Source organism: Mesoplodon mirus, assembly GCF_964341445.2.
Source record: "Mesoplodon mirus genome assembly, chromosome: 4".
Taxonomy (NCBI): domain Eukaryota; kingdom Metazoa; phylum Chordata; class Mammalia; order Artiodactyla; family Ziphiidae; genus Mesoplodon; species Mesoplodon mirus.
The window spans coordinates 126,824,240-126,849,031 of record NC_138979.1 but is presented as its reverse complement, the minus strand read 5'-3'; the positions used below and the strand labels follow the sequence as shown (position 1 = coordinate 126,849,031).

Here is a 24,792-nt window from a genome sequence, read left to right as displayed (position 1 = left end):
AGGGAATGGTGAATGTCCATCTGTGTGTTTGTTCTTCACATACCTGGTATTACTCAATAATAGGATCAACATTTTGTTCATTCAACACTTTCATTCAGTATATAGATGATGTACCACACCTTGTGCTAGATACTGGAGATAAAGAGAAAAACAAAAACCAAGCTTTAGTTACTATGTATTAATAAAAATGGAACTTAGTAGTCATCTCAATGTTACCTCCACCTCTTAGCTTTCCAGCTCTCTCCTCTAGTATCTTGTCTCCAACAGGACCAGCAAGCCTCTGCTCTTACCACCATGTCCTCATCCCCATTTGTCCTCACTTCCCTCCTTCCTAGCTTCAGTAGTCAACCATTATAATCACTTTCTGGCACACATTCTTTTCGTTGCCCTCTGTCACTTCCTCATATTCGTTTGGCAAAACCTCATCCTGGTTAAATATTATCCTGCCTACTCTGCCTGCACGCACACAGCTGAATGTGGCTACAGAAAATGACGTTATATTCATGACTGCTGGCCTCAAGTGGACCCTCAGTGCAACCTACTAATCATACTACGTTTCCCTGATCCATCGCCTCCCTCACTCCTACTGACAACTGTTTCATACCTTCTCTCTGCTCTCTCTAACATCCTGTTTCTCATCATCACTCTCAATTGATGACCTTGCTTTCTGAGAAAATGGAAAATGGAAGCAAGCAGAAGAGAACCAACATCTAGAAATATGCTGGAATAACTAGGTACCCAGTAGGCACTCAAAAAAAATTGGTGAATGAAAACCCTTCTGGACATGTACTTGTCCAACACCTAGAAAACTGAGATTAAGTACATTTAATGTTATACAGTAGCAAAGACACATACCATGGTGCTCGTTGGGATGGAAGCCATGGAGGCAAATATTGTTTCTAGTGAGTTAGTAATTTAAGAATATTAACTGAAATCAAACATTGATTATTATTTAGATAATGTTTCTGTGATTAGTAATATATTCAGTGCTATTACAGCTAAATATTTGTGTTATGAAATCTACCTGCCGTTGTGTTTATGTAATGTCTCATACTTTAGTATCCAAATATTGTTTTTCAGCTGGTACTTATTTTACTTGAAGTGCAGTTTCATTTTTGCAAGTTTTTCATGTGGAAATAAAGATTAGCTTAATCCATACTTAGTAGTAATTCTTTGTGATTAAACTGTATGGCTGAAAATGAATCAGCTTTCTTCTTTTTTTTCCCCATAAGCCAGACCTTGATAAAGCATATGGTGTATTGGGATTTACCTAGAATACTTGACTCAGTAAGCTGGATTTCCTGGGAGCATGGCACAGAGGCTGGTGTGGAATAACCGTTCAAAAATAAGAATTTGTGTAACTATGGCTCTAGGTCATGGCAAATAAAAAATTAAGAGCTATCACCTAAAGGCAAGTAGTAAAGCAGTGTGATTAAGTGCAGAAAACTTGGCTATATATTAATTAAGGCAATGGTGGCAAATATTATAAAAGTTCTAAATTTTTAACTCTGTCAAGATGAACAATATGATTGCAAGAAGTAGTACTATTTAGAATAGGGAGAAAAACATTATAATCCCATCCTTCTTTTTCTTTGATGGTAATTGGTACTACTGACTTTATTTTCTAAGGAAGAACTGGCTACTTGTGACCTAAAAACCTGAATTCTTCATTTAGCAAGATGCTGTGTTATTTGCCCAAGGCCTTCTTCCTGTTTCTGGACTTCTGTCCGGTGACTAAGGCGAAGCTGGCTTCGTAGTCACATTTCCTCTCCTCTCTTTTAAGGTGCTCACACTCTTGGAGGAGGGCAGGGGCAAGAAGCTGTTTTCCTGAGAAGTGGAAGACTGTTGCGCTCATTACCAAACCTCTATGTGGTCTAGAGAATAGAAGCATCTGCACAACAGCACAGCAAATCTTAGGTGTGGTCGGTAGTTTGGTGGGTTGGTTGGTTTTCTTGGGTATCAGTTCCTAAGGATTTCTTTAAAATTCTGGGGTAGGATCATAATTCTTATTGTTAAATTGTCGTGAACAGAGAATATAAGCCAAAGATTAATTTATGGCACCTTTGGAAATTCGTGACAAGCAGAGTTAAAGAACTACTGGAAATTTAAAACTCTCCATGTACTATACTTTTAAAATTATTTGAACCTAATAGGATAGGCAACAGAATTTGTGGTTAGATTTGGGCAGCGTTGTGCTAGTAAATGTTTAACTTGGCTGTCTGGAAAACAAACAAATAAACAAAATCTCTGATTTGTAGCCTTTGCCATTTTCCTTAGTGTAAATACTCCCAGCATGGCCAATTTCAAGCTACGAACATGATGCCGCTGAAGGCATCGTTGGGAAGAGAAGCATAGTGTCTGGCCTGTGAGAGCCAGCTTCTGCGCAGGACTGGAGGGGTGGTCAGGGAGGGACTGTGTTCTGTTCCTGAGTCTTGTGAAAAGTAGAGGGATCCTTCTTTCCAGGCAATTCAATAAAAGAAGAAAGGAAGACCAATCCTGTAAAAAGCTATCAAACTTTTGAAGAGACTGGAATTTAATTATTCCAACCACTAAAAAGAAAAGATAATTATGTGATGTGATAGAAGTGCTAATTATTGCTACAGTGGCGATCATATTACAATACATAAATGTATTAAATCATGCTGACACCTTAAGTTTACATAATGTTATATGTCAAATATATTTCAATTAAAAAAAAAAAAGAAATACTGAGGCAGAGCAAATGTCTTTTCCTTTCTGGTTGATAGAGAAGTCCCCAGAATTGGGCAAGTCTTCTGCTGAGTTGGAAGGAGAGGTCCTGGTACTTGGCAGACGTACCATAGATTCCTAATCCCTTCTTCAGCTGCCCTTCTGCATTTTGATAAGCTTCCAATGCTGAAATGCTGGTCAGCTTGAACATTTGTTTCACTCAAGATAAACAAAATGCAATGCAAACTTTTTGTGAATGTATATATATTATACACACATATAATCTGTAAAACAAGTGATAAGTCTCTTTCTCTCTCTTCACATTTCCTTTAAAGCATTTTATACATTTCTAAAGGTATTTTACCATCTGCCAACCTAATCCACAGCTTATTTTTCCCCTGGTGTTTCTCATTGCATTACTGATTGTGTTAAGGCCCATACATAGCAGTTAACTTTCCATAAAAGACCAACATATCTGAAAATCGGACCACTTACCTAAGTGCACTTGGAGCTTACTTGGAGTCTAATATAAAGTTTAATAACAAAAAAGGAAAATAAAAGGATAACTTCCATTGAATTAAAATAGCAAACAACAATTTTAAAATACATTACATTGGGACTTACCTGGCAGTCCAGTGGTTAAGATTCTGTGCTCCCAATGCAGGGGGCACGGGTTCGATCCCTGGTTGGGAGCTAAGATCCTGCATGCCACATGGCACGGCCAAAAAAAAATATATGTGTGGTGTGTGTGTGTGTGTGTGTGTGTGTGTGTGTGTATTACACTGAGGTGAAATTGAGTTTAAAAAATATATACAAACTTTGCTTACAAGTGACATTTTCATTAGTATAATCATTTTCAAACTTTCTGTCTCTGCATTCAAAGTGTGATTTTAAAAACTCACTTAGTTTTGGGCTTCCCTGGTGGCGCAGTGATTGAGAGTCCGCCTGCCGATGCAGGGGACTCGGGTTCGTGCCCTGGTCCGGGAAGATCCCACATGCCGCGGAGTGGCTGGGCCCGTGAGCCATGGCCGCTGAGCCTGCGCGTCTGGAGCCTGTGCTCCGCAACGGGAAAGGCCACAACAGTGAGAGGCCCACATACCAAAAAAAAAAACTCACTTAGTTTTAAACTCTGCCTAAACTTTTCTTCCTCCCTTGTACATGCTCTATCTACCATGATTTCTAGATCATAATGTATGCATATGTTTATAACTGAAATGTATTTTCCTAAATTCTTAAGTCAATGAGATAATAAACTCTATGAGAGCAAGAAGTATGCACCAGGAAAATTACTGCACTCCCTTTAGATTCATGCTAGCGTCCATTGCTTAGGGTTAGTTTCTTTAGAAAAATACATGCTAACAGTAAACTTCCATGAAAATATTTGCTTCAGAATTTTCAAGGAAGGCTGTGGCTTGCCCCAAAGCATAACATTTAACAACATCTTTCAAGCCTGCCAAATCACATTGCCTATTTAGCCAATTCAGTGTGCATAATATTAATTTACTGTGCCACAAAGGTAGTGCACTTTAACTATTATTAGGGGAAAGTATAATATATTTGATTTCCATTTATGAGTCTCACATTGCTTGTAATTCAGTAGGGCTACCACGTTTTCTGGGCAGGCTATCAAATAGGATGTTGTAATGATTTGCTTGACTAGTAGAGTAGATGAAAAAATATCAGTTCTGTCTGTAGCTGTTCTATTTTTGAATTTCAGATTTACACAGTTTGAAACCATTTATTCCCTCTGTGGTTCTCTTTAAAATATAAAAAGATTCTTTTATATTTTAAAGAGTTCTAGTTTTAAAGAGTTAAACATGTCACACAAAATCAGTTAAGGTAACAGGATAGTGTGAATTTCAGAGAACAAATGAGAAGTCTTAGGTTTAATTTGAAAATGCCAAGGAGGGGGCTATAGTACAATGCAAAAATTTTTGGTTTGATAAAAGGAAAACATAGGTCTTACTTGTAACTGATATCTTGGGGATGCTTGAATGCCTCAATTCTCTGTCTGCACTGCTATTCCATTGTGTCTTCACGGAGATGTTGAGATGTTCTCTGATTTGTAAAATGTTACTTAACAAAATTATCTTTGGAATAATCCATTCATTCTACAAATGAACTCATAACATTTCAGTCGACTTACTCCCTATATTAGACATTATCATGGATTCCTTGAATGACTGGGTGAATTCTCTTTGTGTACACTAAATTCTTAAAACTTCATCTTCTACATACCACTGTAAAGGAATCCCATTATTGTGTCAGGTTCATTATTTTATATCATTCCATTTCTTTTTTCAACAAACATTTATTGAGCAACTATTAGGTGTCAGGAGTATTCTGGGTACTTAGTGCATATCGGTGGACAATACAGACAAAGATCTCTGCCCTGGTGAAGCTTATATTCTACTGGGAGAGACAGGAAACAATAAACATAAAAAAGAAGTAAATAATGTAGCATGTTAGAAGTTGATAAGTACCATGGAAAAAGGAAAAAGCAGAGCAGCATGAGGATTTTTTTTGGTGCTGGGGTGGGGAGGAGCAGACCTCTGTGTTAGACTGGTCAGACTACTTGTTGACCATGTGAAGGAAGTTGGCCAAGTAGAATCTGGGGGAGGGGCATTCCAGGCAGAGGAAATGGCTAGCACTAAGGCCAAAAGCTGAGATAATCCTGGCATATTTGGGAGAGAGCAGAGGCCACTGTGGCCAGAGTAGAATCAGTGAGGGGGAGAATAGTAAGAGAGTTAGTTGCTGAGAGAAGTAATGCAGGCCCGGATTATGTATGGCTTTTCTCTGAGTGAGATGGGGAGTCATTGCTGACCAGAGGAATGACATGAAATGACTTACATCTTAAAAAGGATCACTTGAGCTGTTGGGTGAGAATAGATGGAAGGAGTCAAAGGTGGATGAAGGGAGACGTGTTAATGAGGTGCAGTTAATCAGCTGAGAAACGGTGACCATGACTTAACCAGAAAGGGAGCGAGGGCACAGGCAGTAAAGGAAGTGAGAGATGGTAGAAGTCTGGTTATATTTCGAAGTAGAGCCAATAGATTGGAAGAGGATTTTGAGAGAAAGAGGAGTCCAAGGTGACTCTAAGGTTGAACAGGTTGGCTTTTGTTTTGGTTTGGTTTTTGTTTTATTTTGTTTTGTTTTGTTTTTTGAGTAGGGGTGTTGGTGAAGACACTCAGGAGTCCCGTTTTAAACATGTGAATTTTGAGATGCCTGTTAGATATCCAAGTAGAGATGTCAAATAGGCAATGAGATATTTGTCTAGACTTTGAAAGAGAAGTCTGGACTGGAAATGTAAACTGGCAAGTTGTTACCATATAGATGGTAATTAAAACCATGGGCTGGAATGAGATCACCAAGGGAGTTAGTGTAGATAGAGACCTTCCTGAGTTAATTTCATATATTTAGCGTTATTTACTCAATGGGCCGATAAAGTTAAATACTCCCTCTTCTCTAAGAACTCATGGTTTGTATTTGACTACACATTTTCACAAGTGCAGGAGATGCCATTCACGTAGACTACAGTGTCTGGAGATGAATATTGCAATGGCCAGTATGGGGATGGGGGGAGTGGTGTGGAGAGACAGTTATATATTTCTGTATATTACTGGTCATAGTATGGTGTGATAAATGCTATTCTTGATATATGTAATGGAATTGTAATATAATATTGGTAATGTAAAATGTAATATAACTGGTATATGTCATGGAATTGTAGAGAAAGGAAATGTGAATTGACTCAGTGATAAGAAGTCAGTAAATTTAGAAGACTCTGTTCTCAAGTAATTTATCTTAGAACAGATTAATGTATGATAGCATTGTGTATAGTTAAAATCAAAATTAAGACCTGAACTGAAGGATCATTTGACATTGTCCTTTAATAACCTATATTCAAGTCTACCTTTGGACATCTAGTTTGTCTTCTGCATTCCCCCATTTTATTGCTAAAAAGGTTACTGAAGCCATTGCAGCACTGTTCATGGGTGAAGGCAGAGGTGGACCAGGAAGGAAGGCACAGGAATGACAACAGCATTCTAGGTTTCTATACTTGAGGATTCTGTTAGGAGTTAGCAGGGGTGGTGTGTCCCATGGTCAGTCCATCAATGTGGTCCTGTACCTTCCATTGTCTCTTTTCTGTGGCTTAGGTTGTAAAGGGATAGTTTGGAAAAAAACAAAAGGGTCTTCTGCTTTACATTGTAAGCATTCTAAATCTCCAAAATAAAAAAACAGCCATCCCTTCCACCATCCATTCTGTGAAGTGTGATGCCTTTAATGTGACTTTCTATTCCCAACTTTAAGGATACCCTTGAGTCCTCCACCAGTGGTTATTGGCAAAGTAGGTGAAAATTGTAGAAAATGCTTCCTGGTGAAATATATATATTCTCTCTCTCTCTCTCTGAGAGAGAGAGAGAGAGAGAGAGAGAGAGAGATATGTTTAAAAATTTTTTGCAAGGTCTTTACCTTACAAAAATCAGCCTTGTGTCCTAGGATGAATAATCTCAAATATAAAGCACACCCAGGCCACAGCTGAATTAAAATTTTACTTAAAATTTACTTAAAAATTGTAAATATTTGTATTTTCTGTCATTCATTTTATGAGAACCGTGGCATAGTGCCTTGAAGACAGTTGACAATTTGACAATAAAAGTAAACTGTTATGCAAGACTAGAATTGGTACAGAGCATAAGTAGCAACATTTCACACTGTAAATAGCAACACTAAATCACTGGGCCTAAAACTTAGTTTCATGCATATTGCTGTTCTCTTTTCATTGTTTTCCCTTTACATGTAAGGTTGTTCTCAGTGTGTCACTTCTGTGCCCACTTTTGAAATTCTTCATTCTTTCAGGTACCTTTGATACTGCATCAGGCTATGTCCCAGCACTGAGTACAATACCCTGCATGCACACCCCTCTCAAGAATCATTTGTCAGTCTATTAGGTGTTGAATCATTAGTCACTTTCTCACATTTACATAGCTGCTGAACATCTGGATATGTGATCAACAATATTGCAATTCTGCATTCAAGTACTTCCTGTGCTTTATTTCATATCATATTTACCAGCATTTCTCTGTCCTTGCTTGCTTATTTGGGTTATGTTCAAACTAATGAAATAAATGTAGAATAAATTGCTGCCAGTTCATCTAGAGAATTAGCTGACATAGTGGCATGTGCAGTAACCCTAATCAGCATTAATTTATTTATTCAACAAATTTTTATTGAGCTGACTGCCAGCTATTGTGCAAAGTGATGGGGATATAAAGGTGAATAAAGCAGGTGGAATCTCTGTCCTTGTGGAGCTTTTAGACAAGAAAACAGTTACAGTGCCTTGTAATAACACAAGTCCAGGGTACTGTGGGAGCACACCAAAGGGTACCTGTATCAGAATTAGGTTCAGGTACAAGTGGCAGAAAACCCAAATAGCAGTAGTTTAAACGAAATGAAAATTTTCTTCAACATGAATGTCTGGAGGTAGACCAGAACTCCATGATGTCAGGGACTACTTCTGTCTTGCTGCTGTGCTATATGTGACCTCCATGCCCCCAATCACTTCATTGTGCAAAATGGCTTCTCCTGCCCTAGGTCCACATTCCACCAGAAGGAAGTAGGAAAAGGAAAGAGAGGAGCAGCCTCCTTAACTTTAAAAGACTTCCTAGAAATTGCTCGAGCCACTTGTACTCACCTCCCATTGGCCAGAACTTGGTCACATGTGACCTAGCAGCAAGGAAGGCTGGGAAATGTAGTATTTATTCTGAGCAACCAGGAAGAAAAGGGGATGAATACTAGGGGGCAACTAACAGTCTCTGCCCCAGGGCTTCTGGGAAAATAGTTGCCCAAATTGAGATCTGAAGGTAAGTAGGATTCTCAGAAGAAGTGTATGTGTGTGTATCCTCACAGGAGGACAACATTCCAAAGAGAAGGAAAAGCTCAGGGAATTGAACACTGAAAAGAAACTGTTCTCCTCAGATGATAGTATTTGTGTGCTTCTTCTAGTTGAAGAAGTCTTTCAGACTTAGAGGTGCTTGTGACACCAGTACATCCATGCTGTGATGAGAGAGATGGTGCATCTACCAAAGGAGAGAGGGTTGGAGCATCACTGCTCATGTGTTTTCATGTTAATAAATGTGATTGGGAGCAGTGGGAGGGTTAATGGACGGATGATTAGATTGTTGGGAGAACATATTAATAGAAGTTAATATCACTCCTCTGTTTAAAATCTCCATTTGTACCAGAGCACTTATAAAGAAGTAATCACTCATGTATCTTGCTCCCATAGAAATAAAATCATGTTATTCATTAGTCTTTTGCTATTAGCCTCTATTACCTGTCATGTCCAAAGTCCCGAGTTTTTAATTTGAAGGTTCATACTTGAGAAACCAATAGGGTCAAGGAAATAAGAACCAGTGTTTACATAAGTGTTTATTGGACTTTTCTTTATCATCTTCCAGGTCTTGTAGAAATTTGCCTGATGCACCCTCTCGATGTGGTGAAAACCAGGTAAGGTTCTGCATGAACAAGTTTTATTGACTTTGGCTGATATCCAAATTAAGATCTGTCAGAACACTAAATGCTAGAACTTGTCCTAGGCCGGTAGCTTCTCCCAATAATGGCATTTATATTTACTTCTTAAAGAAAATACTATTTGACAGATAAAATGTAAGCAGTGAAAAGCATTTCTGGATACAGGTCATCCGAAAGTATATAATAGTTTACTGCCTTCACATGACAACCGTAAGGTATAATTTGTGACTAAACTGGTAAGCGGGGGAAATTTATCAAAGTGATGTAAAAACTAAACTCTATCTAGTGAATTATGACAGCAGACTTGCATTTGGCATTGCATGTAACATATATGTTATATAGCATATAACAGATTGCTATTTAATAGTGAGCATTTTGATGTGAAACTCCAAAATTTCAAGTAAACTTCTTAAATGGTACTTAAAGAATTTATTCCTACAACTGTTTGCCAATACAAAGTGCCATATTTCCTGGAAAATGCCTTTGCTCTTAAATGCCTTAAAATCAGGGCAATGTATTAAACCTGTTTACCAAGAGAAAAAAAAATCTTGTGGGTTTTAATATGATCTAGAGCAGTTTTTTAAAAGTTAAATCCATGGCTAAATTACTGAACTCTATTTTTTCATATTAAAGGCTCTGAAAGTATAGTGAAAGTTTCCATCTATTTGCATTGTGTAAAACCCAACAACACCCTACCTAGGTTAGAGCTTAACAGCAAAAAATGCCATGCAACAGTGATGGTCAAACAAGCCCTTACTGCCACAGTTAGGAAATATTTGATGAGTCAGGCTGGTCATTGAAGGGACATGTTGCTTAATTTACCTACAGAGGCAATAGAATCTTAGTTAGGCTGGTTGCTGAAAGCAAGGGAAGGTGTCTGTGACATGCAAATAATATTACATTTCTGATAGAGATAGAGAAGATGAGAATTTGGCTTCTTTCTTAGTCAGCTTGGGAAGCTATAACAAAATTTCATATACTGGGTGGCTTAAGCAACAGACATTTATTACAGTTCTGGAGACTGGGAAGTCCAAGGTCAAAGTGCCAGTCAATTTGGTTCTTGTTGAGAGCCCTCTTCCTGACTTGTAGACAGTCACCTTCTTGCTGTATCCTCATGTGGTGATGGAGAGAGGAAGCTCTGATGTCTCTCTTTCTTCTTATAAAGAACACTAATCCCGTCATGGGGCTCTACCCTCATGACCTCATCTAAACCTAATCAACCCCCCACCACCAAAGGCCATCATACTGGGGGTTAGGGCTTCAATATATGAATTTGAGGGGCCACAAACATTCAGTTCATAGCAGCCTCAAGTCGCCAAACCCAAACAGAGAAAGAAGGAAATCCAAAATTATATTCAAATGTAAGGTGGGTGTACTTCCTGGAGCATCTTTTATATAGAGTTCAGAAACAGAAAGCAAAACTCACTGGCCTTTCCTTCTTAGTTTCCATATTAACCTTCTTTGAAAAGCCAGATTATTGTTAATCTCTCTGAGGAATAAATTGTCTTTTTCATTTAATGGTAATTTCCTAAATTAGTGCAGTGTTCAAATGAGCAAGGAGAAATAAGAATGATTTAAACAAGACAATATTGACATTATGGTTACTCATTCATTCCCTCAATCCTTCATTCATTCATTTAGCAACATGTATTGAGCACCTAGTGCGTGTGGGTTCTAGGTTAGCTCTGCCCTCAGAGAGCTCACAATCTGATGAGTTAATAGGAATCTCATCACAATGAATTTCAAAAACGATATCATTTCATGGTACTGGATATGAATCAGATATTTCTTGAAATGGATGTGCCAGGTTATTGGGGCTTTATGTCTTCTTTGTTATATAGATATTTTTATGAAAAGGGCATTCATTGATTACAATTAGTCACACACCCTTACCTAACTTCAAGGGAGAGGGAAAAGTACAATCCTTCCAGGGACCCTGAAGGAGAAGGCAACTGGATGGTGGATGGTATTTGACCTGCATAACAATAAAAACTGTATTGAATAAAGACTCACAATCATAGAATAAACTGAAAGCCCCAAACTTTTGCAGTTGGCTGAATCAGAAGTAGAATATGCAAGATTGGTAGCATTTATCACTGGGCACTAACGCACAGGTGGTAGGGAGTGGACAGGACAGACTAAATTATTGCCGAAATCGTCACTATTATAGTACCGGAGATGACCACGTTTCTAAATAAGACAAACTGTAAACCATAAAAGATAATTCATGAAACCATGTAGCATTAGTGATTTTAGCAGGTTACTTTGCTTAATGACATCCAAGGGCATTGGGTTCTAAGTTGTAGCAGGCATTGTCAAAGTGGGGCATGAGATACACCAGGCCATGAGCCCCATGACCTCACTTGCTTCAGTTTTCTGTGGGCTGTTTTAGCCTCTCTTTGGATATTTTCCTTGAAGAATGGGACAATGAATTAATCTGAGAATGGAAATGGCTTATTTCCCACAACATCTCATGTGCTGGAGTATGGCAAAATCAATAAGTCTAGTCTTTTGGGGTTCTATTTGTGCCTAATCCTTTTCTCTGAGGAAGGAAGGAAAATAGATTCTAAAAGTGTACTTCCAGATTCTTTCTTCACGGGAATTTTTCTTTCATCATTTTTTTTTGCACTCTTTAAATTACCGATTCTGTTACACCCGGCTCGAGGGAGAGGGGAGGTGGTGGTGTTACCTAAGCCCAGGCACCAGGACTACCTGGTGAAAGCCAGAACCACAGTAGATCTGTCGAGTGGTAGCTGGTCTCAGAGGAACCCCAGCCACTGCCAGATTTCCTGCCTGAGGCAGACAGGGAGAGGGGAAATCCTCTGGTTTCTCTCTTTTCTCTACCCTTTAGTCTCCGATCAGTGCTCCTATATGCTGAACCCAAGGAAGACTGGGAGGCCCAGCCTGGCAGAGGGCTGTCCCTCTGCATAACAGAACAGAGCAGGACAAGGGAAGAGTGAGAAATGGTCTGAAGACAAACAAACAGAACTGCCACACTGTTATTTTAGTGGGATTTGGAGAAAGAGCTGACATAAACATGCATTTTCTTTTTTTAAATTGAGACATAATTGACATATAACATTATATTAGTTTCAGGTATACAACATAATGATGCAATGTTTGTATATATTGCAAAATGATCACCACAGTAAGTCTAATTAGCATCCATCACAGCACATAGCCACGAATTTCTTTTTCTTGTGATGAAAACTTTTAAGATCTACTCTCTTAGCATCTTTCAAATATACAATACAGTATTATTAATCATGCATTACATCCCCAGGACTTACTTATTTTATAACTGGAAATTTGTACCTTTTGACCATCTTCATCCATTTTCCCCATCCCCATCCCCTGGCAACTACCAATTTGTACTCAGCATCTATGAGTTTGATTTTTTTTTAGATTCCACATATAAGTGAGATCATATGGGTATTTGTCTATCTCTGCCTGATTTATTTCACTTAGCCTAATGCCCTCAAATTCCATCCATGTTGTTGCAAATTTCCTTCTTTTTATGTCTGAATAGCATTCTACTGTATGTATATGATATATCACATTTTCTCTATTTATTCATCATCCACTGATGGACACTTAGGTTACAAGCATGCATTTTCAATTCAGCATGTTTAACAGGAACTCACTTTGCATTTTAAAAGATGATTAGAAGTTGTAACTGATAAGAAATATCTTATTCTCTTCCCTGTGAGTGTGGCTCTAGGGATAGACTTAATGTGAGCATAGGCTAACCACATGACAACAGCCTTGTTCTAAATGTCCCCACCTGATTTTGCAGAAGAGATTTGGCTAAGATGCCGTAAACATGGTAGTTAGGTAGAATCAAGGTCTCCTTTGAGATTCTCCCCAGAGACATGCATATACACTGTTTTATAGTTCTGTTTATACACCAAGAACTTTGTGTGCAGTTTGGTTGGACCCCCAGTTAAGAACCCATACCTACAAATGACAAAAGACTATTCACTTGTACAACTATGAAGACCAAAGGTAGTTTAGTTTCTCACTTTATATCCTCCAGAGATTCATATTAAATAATCAGTAATATCTCATACATCTCTCATATTGTCTCTCTGTCTCTTTCCCTGTCTCTCTGTCTCTCTCCCTTTCCCTTCAGCTTTCCTTTCCCTACATGGGCTTCAGTTTTGGCATGGCTTCTCTCACTTGGCAGCAGGTGGCCTTAGCAGCTTCAAGCTTACATGGTCCTTGGTGTGTGTTTGTATTCTCTCTGAGACAGGATTACCTAGTATTTAAGAACCCTGGCTCTAGAGTTAGGCTGCCTGGGTTCAAATTCTGCTTCTTTATCATCCATGTAACAGCAGCTACAGGGAAGTTACTTAACTTCCCTGTGCCTCAGTTTTTCTCATCTTCAAATAGGAATAATGTGGTACCTACATTATTGTAGGAAATAAATGACTATGCATATATATATAGTTATATATATATAGTTACATATATATAGTTACATATATATAGTTATATATATATATATATATATATATATATATACACACACACACATACATACCTATATATATATATATATATTTATATGAAAGCATGGTGTTTAATACTGTGTCAGCAAAGGAAATGGGAACTACAAAGACAAATGGAGTTTATAAGGTAGTCAGGGAAACATGAGGGAGAATACAAAGTGTGAGAGAGGGGAAGTATTTAATATGGAGTCAGAAGGTTTCAACTTTCCAAGCCGGAAGACTTGTGTTATGTGAGCACTGCATTTAAATCCTTCCTCAGAAGGGTGTTTGCAACTAGAGAGTCCTTCTGGTTCTGAGGGCAGGAGAGCATCAGTTTCATCTGTGTGTTCCTGTTGACATCATTCCACACATCATTTTAGGGCTGTGTGCTGATGTTTTTAGGTAACCCCCGTGGCAAGCACAGTGCCTGGCCTCCAGGAGGTGCCCAGTGAATGCTGTTGAACAAATGAATAAATGAGTATTGGGAAACAATCAGAAATAATAGCCCTATGAGTTCTATGGCCAAATTGGAATGTCTAGAAAATGAGTAATATGCAGCTGTGTTGTCTTCATTGAAAAACTTAAGATTTCATGAAAGAGATGGGAAGTGAGAATCTGTTGAAATGAAAAGGGAGAAATGACTTGATAGGATGGTGGGCAAAAACATTTCAAACTTTTGGTGGAGTTTTGGAGACTGGACTGGGGAAGAGTGAGATGAGAGTGTTTCCAGTAGGCGTGTCAAGATGAAAGTTGGGTGGAATGAACCTGCACACGGCATTGAAGGTACGGAGTCAGCACGAGTGACAAGCTTGGAGATGAAAAGCAAAATGCTGGACTTCATCTAGGACAGCACTGGCTAATTGAAATACAATGCATGACACATACATAAATTTAGGTTTTCTAATAGCCACAGTTTCTAAAGTAAAAAGAAACTTTTTATACAATTACTTTTAACAATATATCTCATTTGAGCTCATTTATCTAAAGCACTGTCATAGCAACATGTTAATCAATATAAAAATTATTGAGATATTTTGCATTATTTTTTTTCATACTCAGTCCTTGAAATCTGGTGCCTATTTTACACTTAGAGCACATCTACATATTGATCGTCACATTTCAAATGCTCAATAGCCACATGGGTTAGTGGTTATGGGATTAGACAACACAAGCCTAGAGTGCAATGGGGAAAGGACTTCTTTAAGGGGAAAGAGAGGTGGTCCAGTGGTTCCTTAGTAAGAAAAATACTGTTGCTTAAAATGGGTTGACAGTTGCAAATAAGCAAGGTCCTAGGTGGGAGGGAATTTTACTGCATATGCATTTGATGGTCTGTACTGGTGTGTAGAGAGTGGTATTCAAAACCCCACAGATTTATGAAAGTCACGGTCCAAGGGGGTTTTAGCTTACATCCCCTTCATACTTTTATTCCCAGGAAGGGAAATGGCTCATTGTGCTTCAGGAAGACGGAATTACTGAGGTGCTCATTCTCTTTGGCCCAGAGTCATTTTTCATCTTTTTTTTTTTTTTTTTTTTTTGCGGTACGCGGGCCTCTCACTGTTGTGGCCTCTCCTGTTGTGTGGAGCACAGGCTCCGCATGCGCAGGCTCAGCGGCCATGGCTCACGGGCCCAGCCGCTCCGCGGCATGTGGGATCCTCCCGGACCGGGGCATGAACCCGTGTCCCCTGCATCGGCAGGCGGACTCTCAACCACTGCGCCACCAGGGAAGCCCCATCATTTTTGTTTTGTTTCATTTTTGAATGGAGCATAAATCAGGTGCAAATGAACTAAATTACCCATCCTGTAAAGACTGAACTTTTAAAAGCCTGTCCTGTCAAAGAGCTGTGAGGCACTCTTTTTGGTGGATGCTGGGGAAGGCGGGGAGAGGTGGGGGTGAGGATTGTCCTCACAGCTCCTTACAGATGCAGTTATAGGCTGCTGGTGAGTGGACAGGCCAATACATACCTTGGCTTTCATCCTTCCTCACATTAGGACTTAACTTGCACTGAGAAAGAAGTCTTATCATACTTCTCTCCAAACATGTTAATTACTGTGTGAATTCTAAAGACTCACATGGTTTGAAAATTTGGCATCCACATGTCATTATATAATTGCTTATGGGGCTTTTACTGAAGCTGTTGAGATTGATTTACACACTCTCTCTCAGTGGCTCCCAAACCCCAGACCTGCTGAATCTGAAACTCTGGGGGTGGGGGCTATGGATATTTACGTGTAACAACCTCCTGGGTGAATCTTAAGCCTGACTGGTCACTGGGTCAGCCTTTGGGAACCATGGCTGAATACCCCATAGGCAGTTCTGTAAAAAGTCTTCATGTAGAGAATTCTTTTTGTGTGTGTGTTAAACATCTCATTAACCTGTGGTTCTCATTGGGGTTTTTTTCTGTATACCGCTTTGTTAGCAGTGATGGGAAGTGGAAGGGCAGAGGTTTCCCTGTGGAGATCATTCTGTGGTTTGTGAGAGTGATACGGGAATATATTATCTACAGCCAGAGAAAACACATTCTGTCATACTGAGTGAGGTTACAGGGGCAAAAAATCAGTGCCAGGCGATGGGAGAGGAGTGAGCGTTGGTTGTTACAGAGGGAACGTAAATGGCTCTGATGGGTGAAAATGATTTAGAGGCATAAGCCCACCACAAACTTTATTAAAAAGAGAAATCTGAGGACAGGCTATGGTGAGAGGCTGCTTTGTGGGGAGCCCAGCAGAGAGCGAGGACCTGGGGCTGGGGAGCATCCACAGGCTCCCTTTACAGGGGGAGGGGAGCACAGCAGTGAACTTGAAAATGAACACTTAATTTAGAGGTTGGAGAGGGGACATTGAGCAACCACTGGGGCCAACAGAACAGCAGGGTGGAAACAAGGAACAAAACTTTTTTTTTTCCCCCAGTAGATCCTTTAAAAAGAAAAGAAAAGAAAAGAAATCCTTTTATAATGGGGAGAGAACAGCGGAAAAAGTTCAGGATGGAGTATAAAGTCAAGGCAGTAGAGTCTATAGGATTAAAAAAAATTACAGAGCAGCTGAGAGGGTTATTTCCATATGTTAACGATTTGTCCGTGGTATAAAGCATTGAGATCACATTCAGGGTTAGACCATGGTTATGCCTGATTTCTCACCGTGCATAGAAATCCAGGGCTAGACCACTGTCATGGCTTGTTTCTAACCATGGAGAGAATGTGACTGAAGTAAAGCAAGCAAGGAGTAGAACCACATTTTTATAAACTATATTTTTGTTGCGTCTTTGTCATTTAGCTAAATCAATCAATGGCAACTCATAATAGTATAAAATGGTTACAGAATCCCAAAAAACGTTGGTGTAACTTCAACTTTGCTTTTGAAGTTGCATGACCATATCTGGGTTTCTCTGGGATTTGTTTTATTTAATTGAAATGTCTTTCTGTACTTACTGAGCCAAAGCAAGGAAGTCCTGGGTGGTGGGCACACTGCAGCTCTGCATTGATTGAGTATGTCATTCTTTCCATGTAGTCATCATTAAAGATTTTATTTATTAACATAATCAAATAAAAATGGCGCACAGGATGGATAATATATTTGGAAGGGGTAGAGGTGACAATTAACTCTGCTCTCCTTGGCATATTGTAGGGCTGCAGTGAATATGTGTTAAGTGAATAAATGTGTGCTTTAAAATGCCATTTGCTCCCACCTAAGTTCTTTATTACAAATTAAATTCATCATTGCCAATGAATTCATGCAAACTTTAAAAGGTCCCACATTTGTATAGTGATTTAATTAAAAAGACTAATATAATCTAAGCTTGACCCTAAAACAAGAGAAAATAATCCTATTTTGTGCAGTGTTAAGAATGCTGCATGACGTTCTAGATACGTGACTTTCTGGGGAAAGACGGAAGGTTTGGGGATGAGAGACCATAACCCCATGAAGAGATTTCATTAATATTACTCCTGGGATTCTCACTTTGACAATGTTTTGCCTCTTTGGGAAACGAGGGTTATATTCACACTGTGGAAAACTCAGAGGGGCCCACAGTAGACAGCCCACTGAACATAAACCCAGGCCATGGGCGGGGCTGGTTGCAAAAGCTTCCTGATCCATAGGAAACACTCCATGTACATGGGCCTTTGCTGCTACCGAACAGTTTTAATCATTTCTCCAGTGGCCCAATAATAAGGAGGAGATAGAAAGAGAGGACATCTAAGGACCTGTTGCTCTGAGGCACTGGAGAAAATATTGGTCCCAAAGATCTTATGCAGAATAATCTTGCTACCATAGACTAAAATTATTTTTCAAATTTCTTAATAAGGAAAACAACTTTTCTTTTAAAAAAAAATCCAGCCAGTTCTCCCTACATAAAATAACATAGTTCTATTAGGTTAAATCAACTGTAATTCACTTTATAATCTTGAAATATTTCTAATCTTTCTTTCTTTGTCTTTCTTTCTTTTTCTTTCTTTCTTTCTCTTTCTTTCTTCCTTCCTTTCTTCCTCTTTCTTTCTTTCTTTCTTTTTCTTTCCTCCCTTCCTTCCTTCTTTCTTTCTTTCCTTTCTTTTCTTTTCTCTTTTTTGTAAATGGAGTTCTTTTTAAAATGACTTCCTAGAGGAGCATACTATTTTTATGACTCACATTGTGGAACCTTTGTAAAATGTTTCATCTCTCCTTAATTTGTGTTTTTGTCTAAATTTTTAAAATACAGATTTGGTGTTTGTTTAAAGGACAGTAGCTATTATTCCTCAACTAATGAAATGGGCTTAGAAGATTCTCCCTTAGCTAATAAGTAAGGCGTGTTCTATTTTGACACTTCTGTCTTCCTTCTGCTTAACTGCAAAGGCTTCTCCTTCTAGAGGAGCCCAGCCTGGAGGATGAGGAGAAGCATCTGTCCACTCTTCATGCCTGCCAATGGGCTTCTCCAGACGTCCTTTTTTTTTTTTAAGCTGAAAGGTAAATAATTCTTAAATGGCTTTCTTTACTTCTAAAGTGAGTGTCAGCATGAAGACTACTTCCTCTGTTCCCCCCGCCCCCCCATCCCCATCCAGGGTTTTATCCCAATTGCTTTAAAAATTTCAGCAACTTCATTTAGTGAATGCCCATCACAGGTTCCCCTATAATGAGATATTTTGCCTTAACCATGGCTTAGATTCCAATTTTGGATTATTAGAATAGAATATGCCTATAAAATATAGGAATAAAATAAACTGATTTGGGCTTATTTTGAATTAAAAAACAAATGGGATATTTTTAAGTGTTTTTTAATGCAGTCATAAACTTTTCTCAGATAATCATCTATTTTAAGTACAGGTTTTGGGGGAAAGAGAGAATCTGAAACTAATAACCATGTCTATTTTGAGGTAAGCTCTAGCTCTAAATTCAAGAAGTAAAGTTCAAAATGTTTGCTGTTTATTTGGCTATAGCACTTATTTTATTTTAAATGATTTCTAGTTAAACTCTAAGCAGTGTCACCAGTGAAAATAAAATTGTCTTATCAGAGGTGTTTGCTCCTCATCTGCATTTATAAAGAGCCTGTCTCAAAGAGCTGGAATATTCCTTAAAAGTCATGTGCCGTGCAGGAAACGCTTTAGGTTACTTACTTGGGTGCTTCCTGTATCACCAGAGAACCAAAAGTGTTGAGAAAGGAGCTGCTTGAGAAGAGAAAGCACAACTGTGAGCTGACCCTTGGAACCTCGGGCCCTGCCCATGGGAGAGCTGCTTTTGAGTTGAGCATATAGTGGGAATGATGCCGAATGAAATCGGAATTGCTGGGATTGTAGCACAGCTGAAAACTATGGTTATCATGGGCATGCTAGAAGATTGTTTTTCCTTTTTGTGAAGCAAGAATAAAAATCATAAATTTCTTTAGACAAACATAAATCCAAGGCTGATAATGTAATACCATAACTGTGAACCTTGACCAAAACTGATAAAAGTTGTTTGAACATTCCTGGAAAATCGATTAATTCTCAAAATATTCTTGTTGAGATGGCTTAAATTGCCTGTATTGCTTTTGCTTTGCAGTCAGGGCACAGCTGAGATTTAGTTTTGACATAATGAAGAAGTTTGCAAGATGATAAATAGAGCTGTATATTCTCTGGATGCAACTCTACGTGCTCTGGGCCAAATTCCTACAGAATAAAATTTTCCCATTTGGGGCTTATTGAATAATATTTTCTCCAGTGAAACTTTTGCAAGTACTGAATAGGTTACATACTTTCATAGCAAAAACAATCCAAAATTAAACTGACTATCCTCAATTTTTGGTAATCAAACTCTATCTGGGATATGCATTTCTCTTTTTTATGAAGAAACACAACATATGGCAAATGTCTATCAGATCTAATTCAGTACTGTTAAATTCTCAAGAAAAAAAAGCCTTTAGAATTTAAATTATCTCTGTATTTGTGTCCTTTTAAATTCTGAAAAGTAACCAGTAACCAGTATACTTAAAAAAAAATTTTTTTTCAGATGTTCTAAAGTGGGAACTGGTTAGAATTCTGACCCATTTTCCTTCCAAAAGAACAGGTTAGCAGAAATGATCCCTTTGTAGACAGGCTTTAAGTGTCAAGCGAGAATGTCATTAACACATTAACTCCGATAGACATCTAATCAAGCAGGAAGATGAACGCAGGAGCCCAGCATTCTGGTTCAATGCTGTCGGCTCCAGTGATGGGAGTCAATGGAACGCTCTGGGACTTGATTCTTCACCTGGAAATGGAGGCTCTTCTCCTAAATGATCTCAGAGTCTTCTTCCAGTTTGATATTCTATGTTTCCAAAGCCACCTTTTCATTGCTCAAAAATAACGTGATCTTAGTACATGTCCAGCAGTGGGATTTCTCTGTTGAACCTGCCAAGCTTTCTCCTGTCTCAGAACCTGTGTGCTTGGTATCCCTTCTTCTGGAATGACTGGCTCCTTCTCAACCTTCAGACCTCGGCTCACTTGTCATCTCCTCTGAGAGTCTTCCCTGGCCGCCTCATCCAAAGTGGCCTCTTGTGTTTCTCTCTTTCTCATTACCCTGTTGATCTTTTTGCTCTAGTCTTCTGATCTCGTCACGTTGATTGCTGTGTGTACTCATTAATTGTTTGTCCACCTTCCCTGGAGTGTAGGCTGGGACCTTCTTTCTCTTGTTCACTGATGTATGTATGCAGTGTCTAGAAGAGTGTTGGCACGAAGTAGGTGCTCGATAAGTACTTATTGAATGAAGGTAGTTTAAAAATTGATGCATGTATATTTTTAAATTATATATTTGGAAAAATAAAACAAACAAAAACACTAAGGTTGTCTTTTGCTCCAGTCATGAGCCAAGCTTCACACAAGGGCAATTCACATACTTTATGCAATTCACATATTTCTTTTGGCTTCGTAGCCTGGGCATTTTATACAGCACATGTTGTATTTTCTTCAGTGCTCAACTTGTGGTTTATAGCTTTATACCACAGAGAATTAGAAATGATATTCATATATTCGCTCTGTGTCAGTGAATTTTCCAGGACCGCTGCACCAGACGCTCCTTTACTACTCCTAACACTGCGAAATTTTCATCTAGACGCAGGATAGTTGTGTCTCTCTCAGTCCTGTCCATTCTTCTCTGCCAAGGTTCAAGGCTCTTTTTTTCCGGTGCAGTGCAGGGACGACCCCTACCCACTACAGTGGAAAGAGAAGGACTCACTCTCGTGGGTGATGCGAGGACTGGTGGGCATGATTCTAGGTACTGGTGGGCTTCCTGAGGCCAGCCTGGACACTCCTTAAGGAAGTGTTTTTAGTGCACACAGTTATCTTATTTTTACTTGCACAACTTATGAGGCTAGTTTTTTGTTTGCTTGTTTGCTTGTTTCTAATGAATAATGCCAGATGGAGTAGGGAGAGACTATTGCACCGCTCAGTAGATTGGCCTTACCTCTTACTGAATTAAAAAGTATAGAAATCTCTTTTTAATCAGGATTTGCTAGGGATCTTAAGCTTTTTCTTTTTCAAAGCAACCAGGATTAATAGAGTAGTAGTGTCAAGCAGGGCTCTAGCTCCATTTCAAAACAAAAATAATGCATGACTTCCAAAAGTAATATTTTCTAGTCTCTTCTCCTGGAATCTGAGAGAGGCAGAGGTGGGGGGGGCGTGGAGGAAGAGGGAGAGGGAGAGATTTATTAAGAAAATGTTAATCGTTGCTTGTGAAGTAATAATCTTGGAATAATTTTTGGCTTTTTGCTATGCTTGGTCCTAAAGAATCTCAAATTAGCATTTATGTTTCCTTGTTACATACTGAAAACTTAAGTAGATTATTTATTTGACTTCCTTTTAGTACAAAAACAGAGAAACTTTTAGGTTAAATAGGAAAAAAAGAAAAAGAAATGACCTCGAAATTTATCCTCAGGTTGAAGAATTGGAAAAGAACTATTGTTTTACATTTTGATTTCCCAGAGTGTGAGAAAACTGTCCCTGTCCAGATGCTTGCCAAGTTCTCAGAGAACACTTAAGAGTGTTTTTGGGGAGCACAGGGAGATAGTCAGGGTCTTGTATGCGGGTGTTCCAGGTTTCAAACTGTAACAAGGGAGCAGGAGAAAAGAGGGAAGCATTCCCAAATCAAACATAACTCTCAGGAAATGAGCCAGAACACCTGTGAGAGGTCGGGGGTCAGAAAAGACAAACTCAGGGTTTGCTATTTTGATCACATTACACAAAAGAAAATGGTCATAGATAGTGGACAGAAGAAAACCTGGAATTTTATGGAGAAGTTAGGAACTAAGGACTCTGCCGTTCTAAAACTCCTTTCTCCCATGACTCTATGATGTTTCAAAAAATATTTTCAGAATTGACACTGAAACTTTCTGGTGGTCTCTTGTTGCTTAAGCGTCAGGTTGAGGAATTATTTATCTCTTTCTCGTAACTCCCAGAGGTTCACTTCTGGGAACCTTCTGAGGCGATTCTTTGGCCAGTGCTTACAAGGCTCTTGGCGGGGCGGGGGTCCAACAATCAGAGATGGAGAGACATCACAGCCCTGAATCATGGGCAATTCACTTCTATGGAGAGAAAAGAGGATTGCAAACGTTACTTCATGGGACCTCCTAGGAAAAAAGAGGGTGTTTTTTCCATCTCATTTCCCAGCTCCAAATTCTCTGAAATCTGCTTGATTTTTGCCAGGTGTCAAATTATAACCCTCCTTGTCAACCACAAATGACTAATGATTAGCCTAATGACTATGCAAAGTTTGAAACTCACAGTTACATTGTAACTTACTGGCTACATTGTGTTTTCATAAATAGTGAAAAAAAATTTTTTTGTCCCCAAAAGCCAATAAAAACAAAGTTTTAGAATCTAATTGCAATATTCATTTGCAGTTGTTGACCCTGCAGGTGCTCAATGAGAAACAAAATGGGAGCTGCAGCGGCCCATCTTCAGGCCTGCAGCCAGCCAGCTGAGCAAGTGATGCCAGTGCCCTTCTCCTGGGGAGAGTTAAGAGATGTCAGCACCGCTGGGCACAATATTTGACCCTTAAACTCCTTCATATACAAGCAGCTGTTTTCCTCTCTTCACCATTCCCTGAAGGAAGCAAGAGGGCTGAAATAACTGATACTCTTTTTTTTAATCCCTCTTGCATAACGTAAATTTAAAACTTTAATTGAACGATGACCAATTTGCTCACTGGCCGTTTACTGGTAGGCTGTCGTGCTCAAAAAAAGCCTTTGCATAATTTTCTTTTCTTTCCATTGTGTGTAAAAGGAGCAAGATCTCAGCAAGTTTCCTCCATATTTACTCCTGGCCCCCAGTGTGTGCCTTGAGAGCTCATAAAAACAAATCTGCCTCTCAGCCCGCAAGTCGGTAATGGGATCTGGAGCCTCTCTCTGCAAGGTCACCTGTTTAAATAGACTCCCAGAGAGTTGCCTGAAAGGTGTTTCCATCCTCGGGCCTCTCGCTGCCTCGCTAGCTGTCTTTTAGGAAGTGAGCCTTCCTGTGTGGGTCCTGCCTCCTGAGGAGTCTTCGTACTGCCCATCTGCACTGCAGTTGATGATAAGAAATCTGGAGACCCAACCCAGGCAGATTCAGACCCCAGGTCTAAGATAAAGCACACTTTAGACTCTAAATACAAAGAATTACCTTTAAAATTAAAATAGAACTGTATCCCATTTGCTACTGGAGTGGATTATAGAGTCGTCAAACAGTAATAAACGTGAAAAGAACCCGTGGCAATGTGAGGGCTGTAAAAATCATTGTGAAAAAAGAAGCCAAGAGTTGTTCGCAGGAATTTAATGGCCTTTTGCACCAGGGGCAAGCTTCCTTGGACCGCACAGCAGACAAGCCTCCCCCAGATTACATGAAAAAACAAGCCAAGTATTTGTGATGCTCGTTCTGATTCCACATTTTTTTGTGTGGGACATGTTTCCAGCGTCCAGCTTTCAGTCTCCACAGATCTGTCTCCTTCCTGCCCCTCTGTCCCACAATTAAGCGCAATTCCTGCCTCGTTCAGATTCTAGCCAAATTCACTCAGTAAGTGGCCCTGTGTGCCCTCCTCTACTGTACCAGACATGTGCCAAGGTGTGGGGAACCCAGGGCTTCTTCCACATATGGATCACCCCCTGTGTCTGGCACAGCCCTAGCCAGCTCCCGATCTCTCCAAAATGGTGCTAGTGGTCCCCTTTCCACTGGCTTCTCCTGACTTAAGAAGGGAGGGAGTCTTGGCGTCAGCAGTTCAGGGAGCTTGTCCCCCCAGCACCCACTACCGGAACTGCCAGTCTCCAGAATACCCCCCTCTCTTTTTACAAGCCATGTCTGAGCAGCCAGGACTCAAGGCTGAGATCCAGATCAGGACTGGCCTGACGGCTTTGGAATCAAAGAATGAAGTCAGGGTAGAAACAATATACAGAAGGACAAGCTCAAGAGAGGGAGAGCAAACAAAGCCGGCAGTTCCTGGTTAGGGTCATAAAGCTCCTACTTCCTTTACAGACCAACAATAAACAGAGTCAGTCACCAATCAGTAAACATTCCTCACACACGAGTGGGGATTTGTGTTCAAAGACACCAGATTGGACGCCGACTTCCCCACCTTGCTTTTCCCTTCCCCCAACGTAATAGGGATCCTAAATAAACTTCTTTCTTTGTAAGGT

General features: G+C 39.5%; 1 protein-coding gene across 4 annotated transcripts in view; it reads left to right on the top strand.

Annotated features, from left to right (window-relative positions):
- SLC25A21 (solute carrier family 25 member 21) overlaps positions 1 to 24,792 on the top strand; it is a 501,423-nt gene that overhangs the window by 283,329 nt on the left and 193,302 nt on the right. For all 4 annotated transcript variants that reach the window (XM_082618620.1, XM_082618618.1, XM_082618619.1 and 1 more), the window contains exon 2: positions 9,150 to 9,198. In XM_082618620.1, coding sequence (XP_082474746.1) covers positions 9,150 to 9,198 — 49 coding nt within the window. The remainder of the gene's footprint in view (positions 1 to 9,149; positions 9,199 to 24,792) is intronic.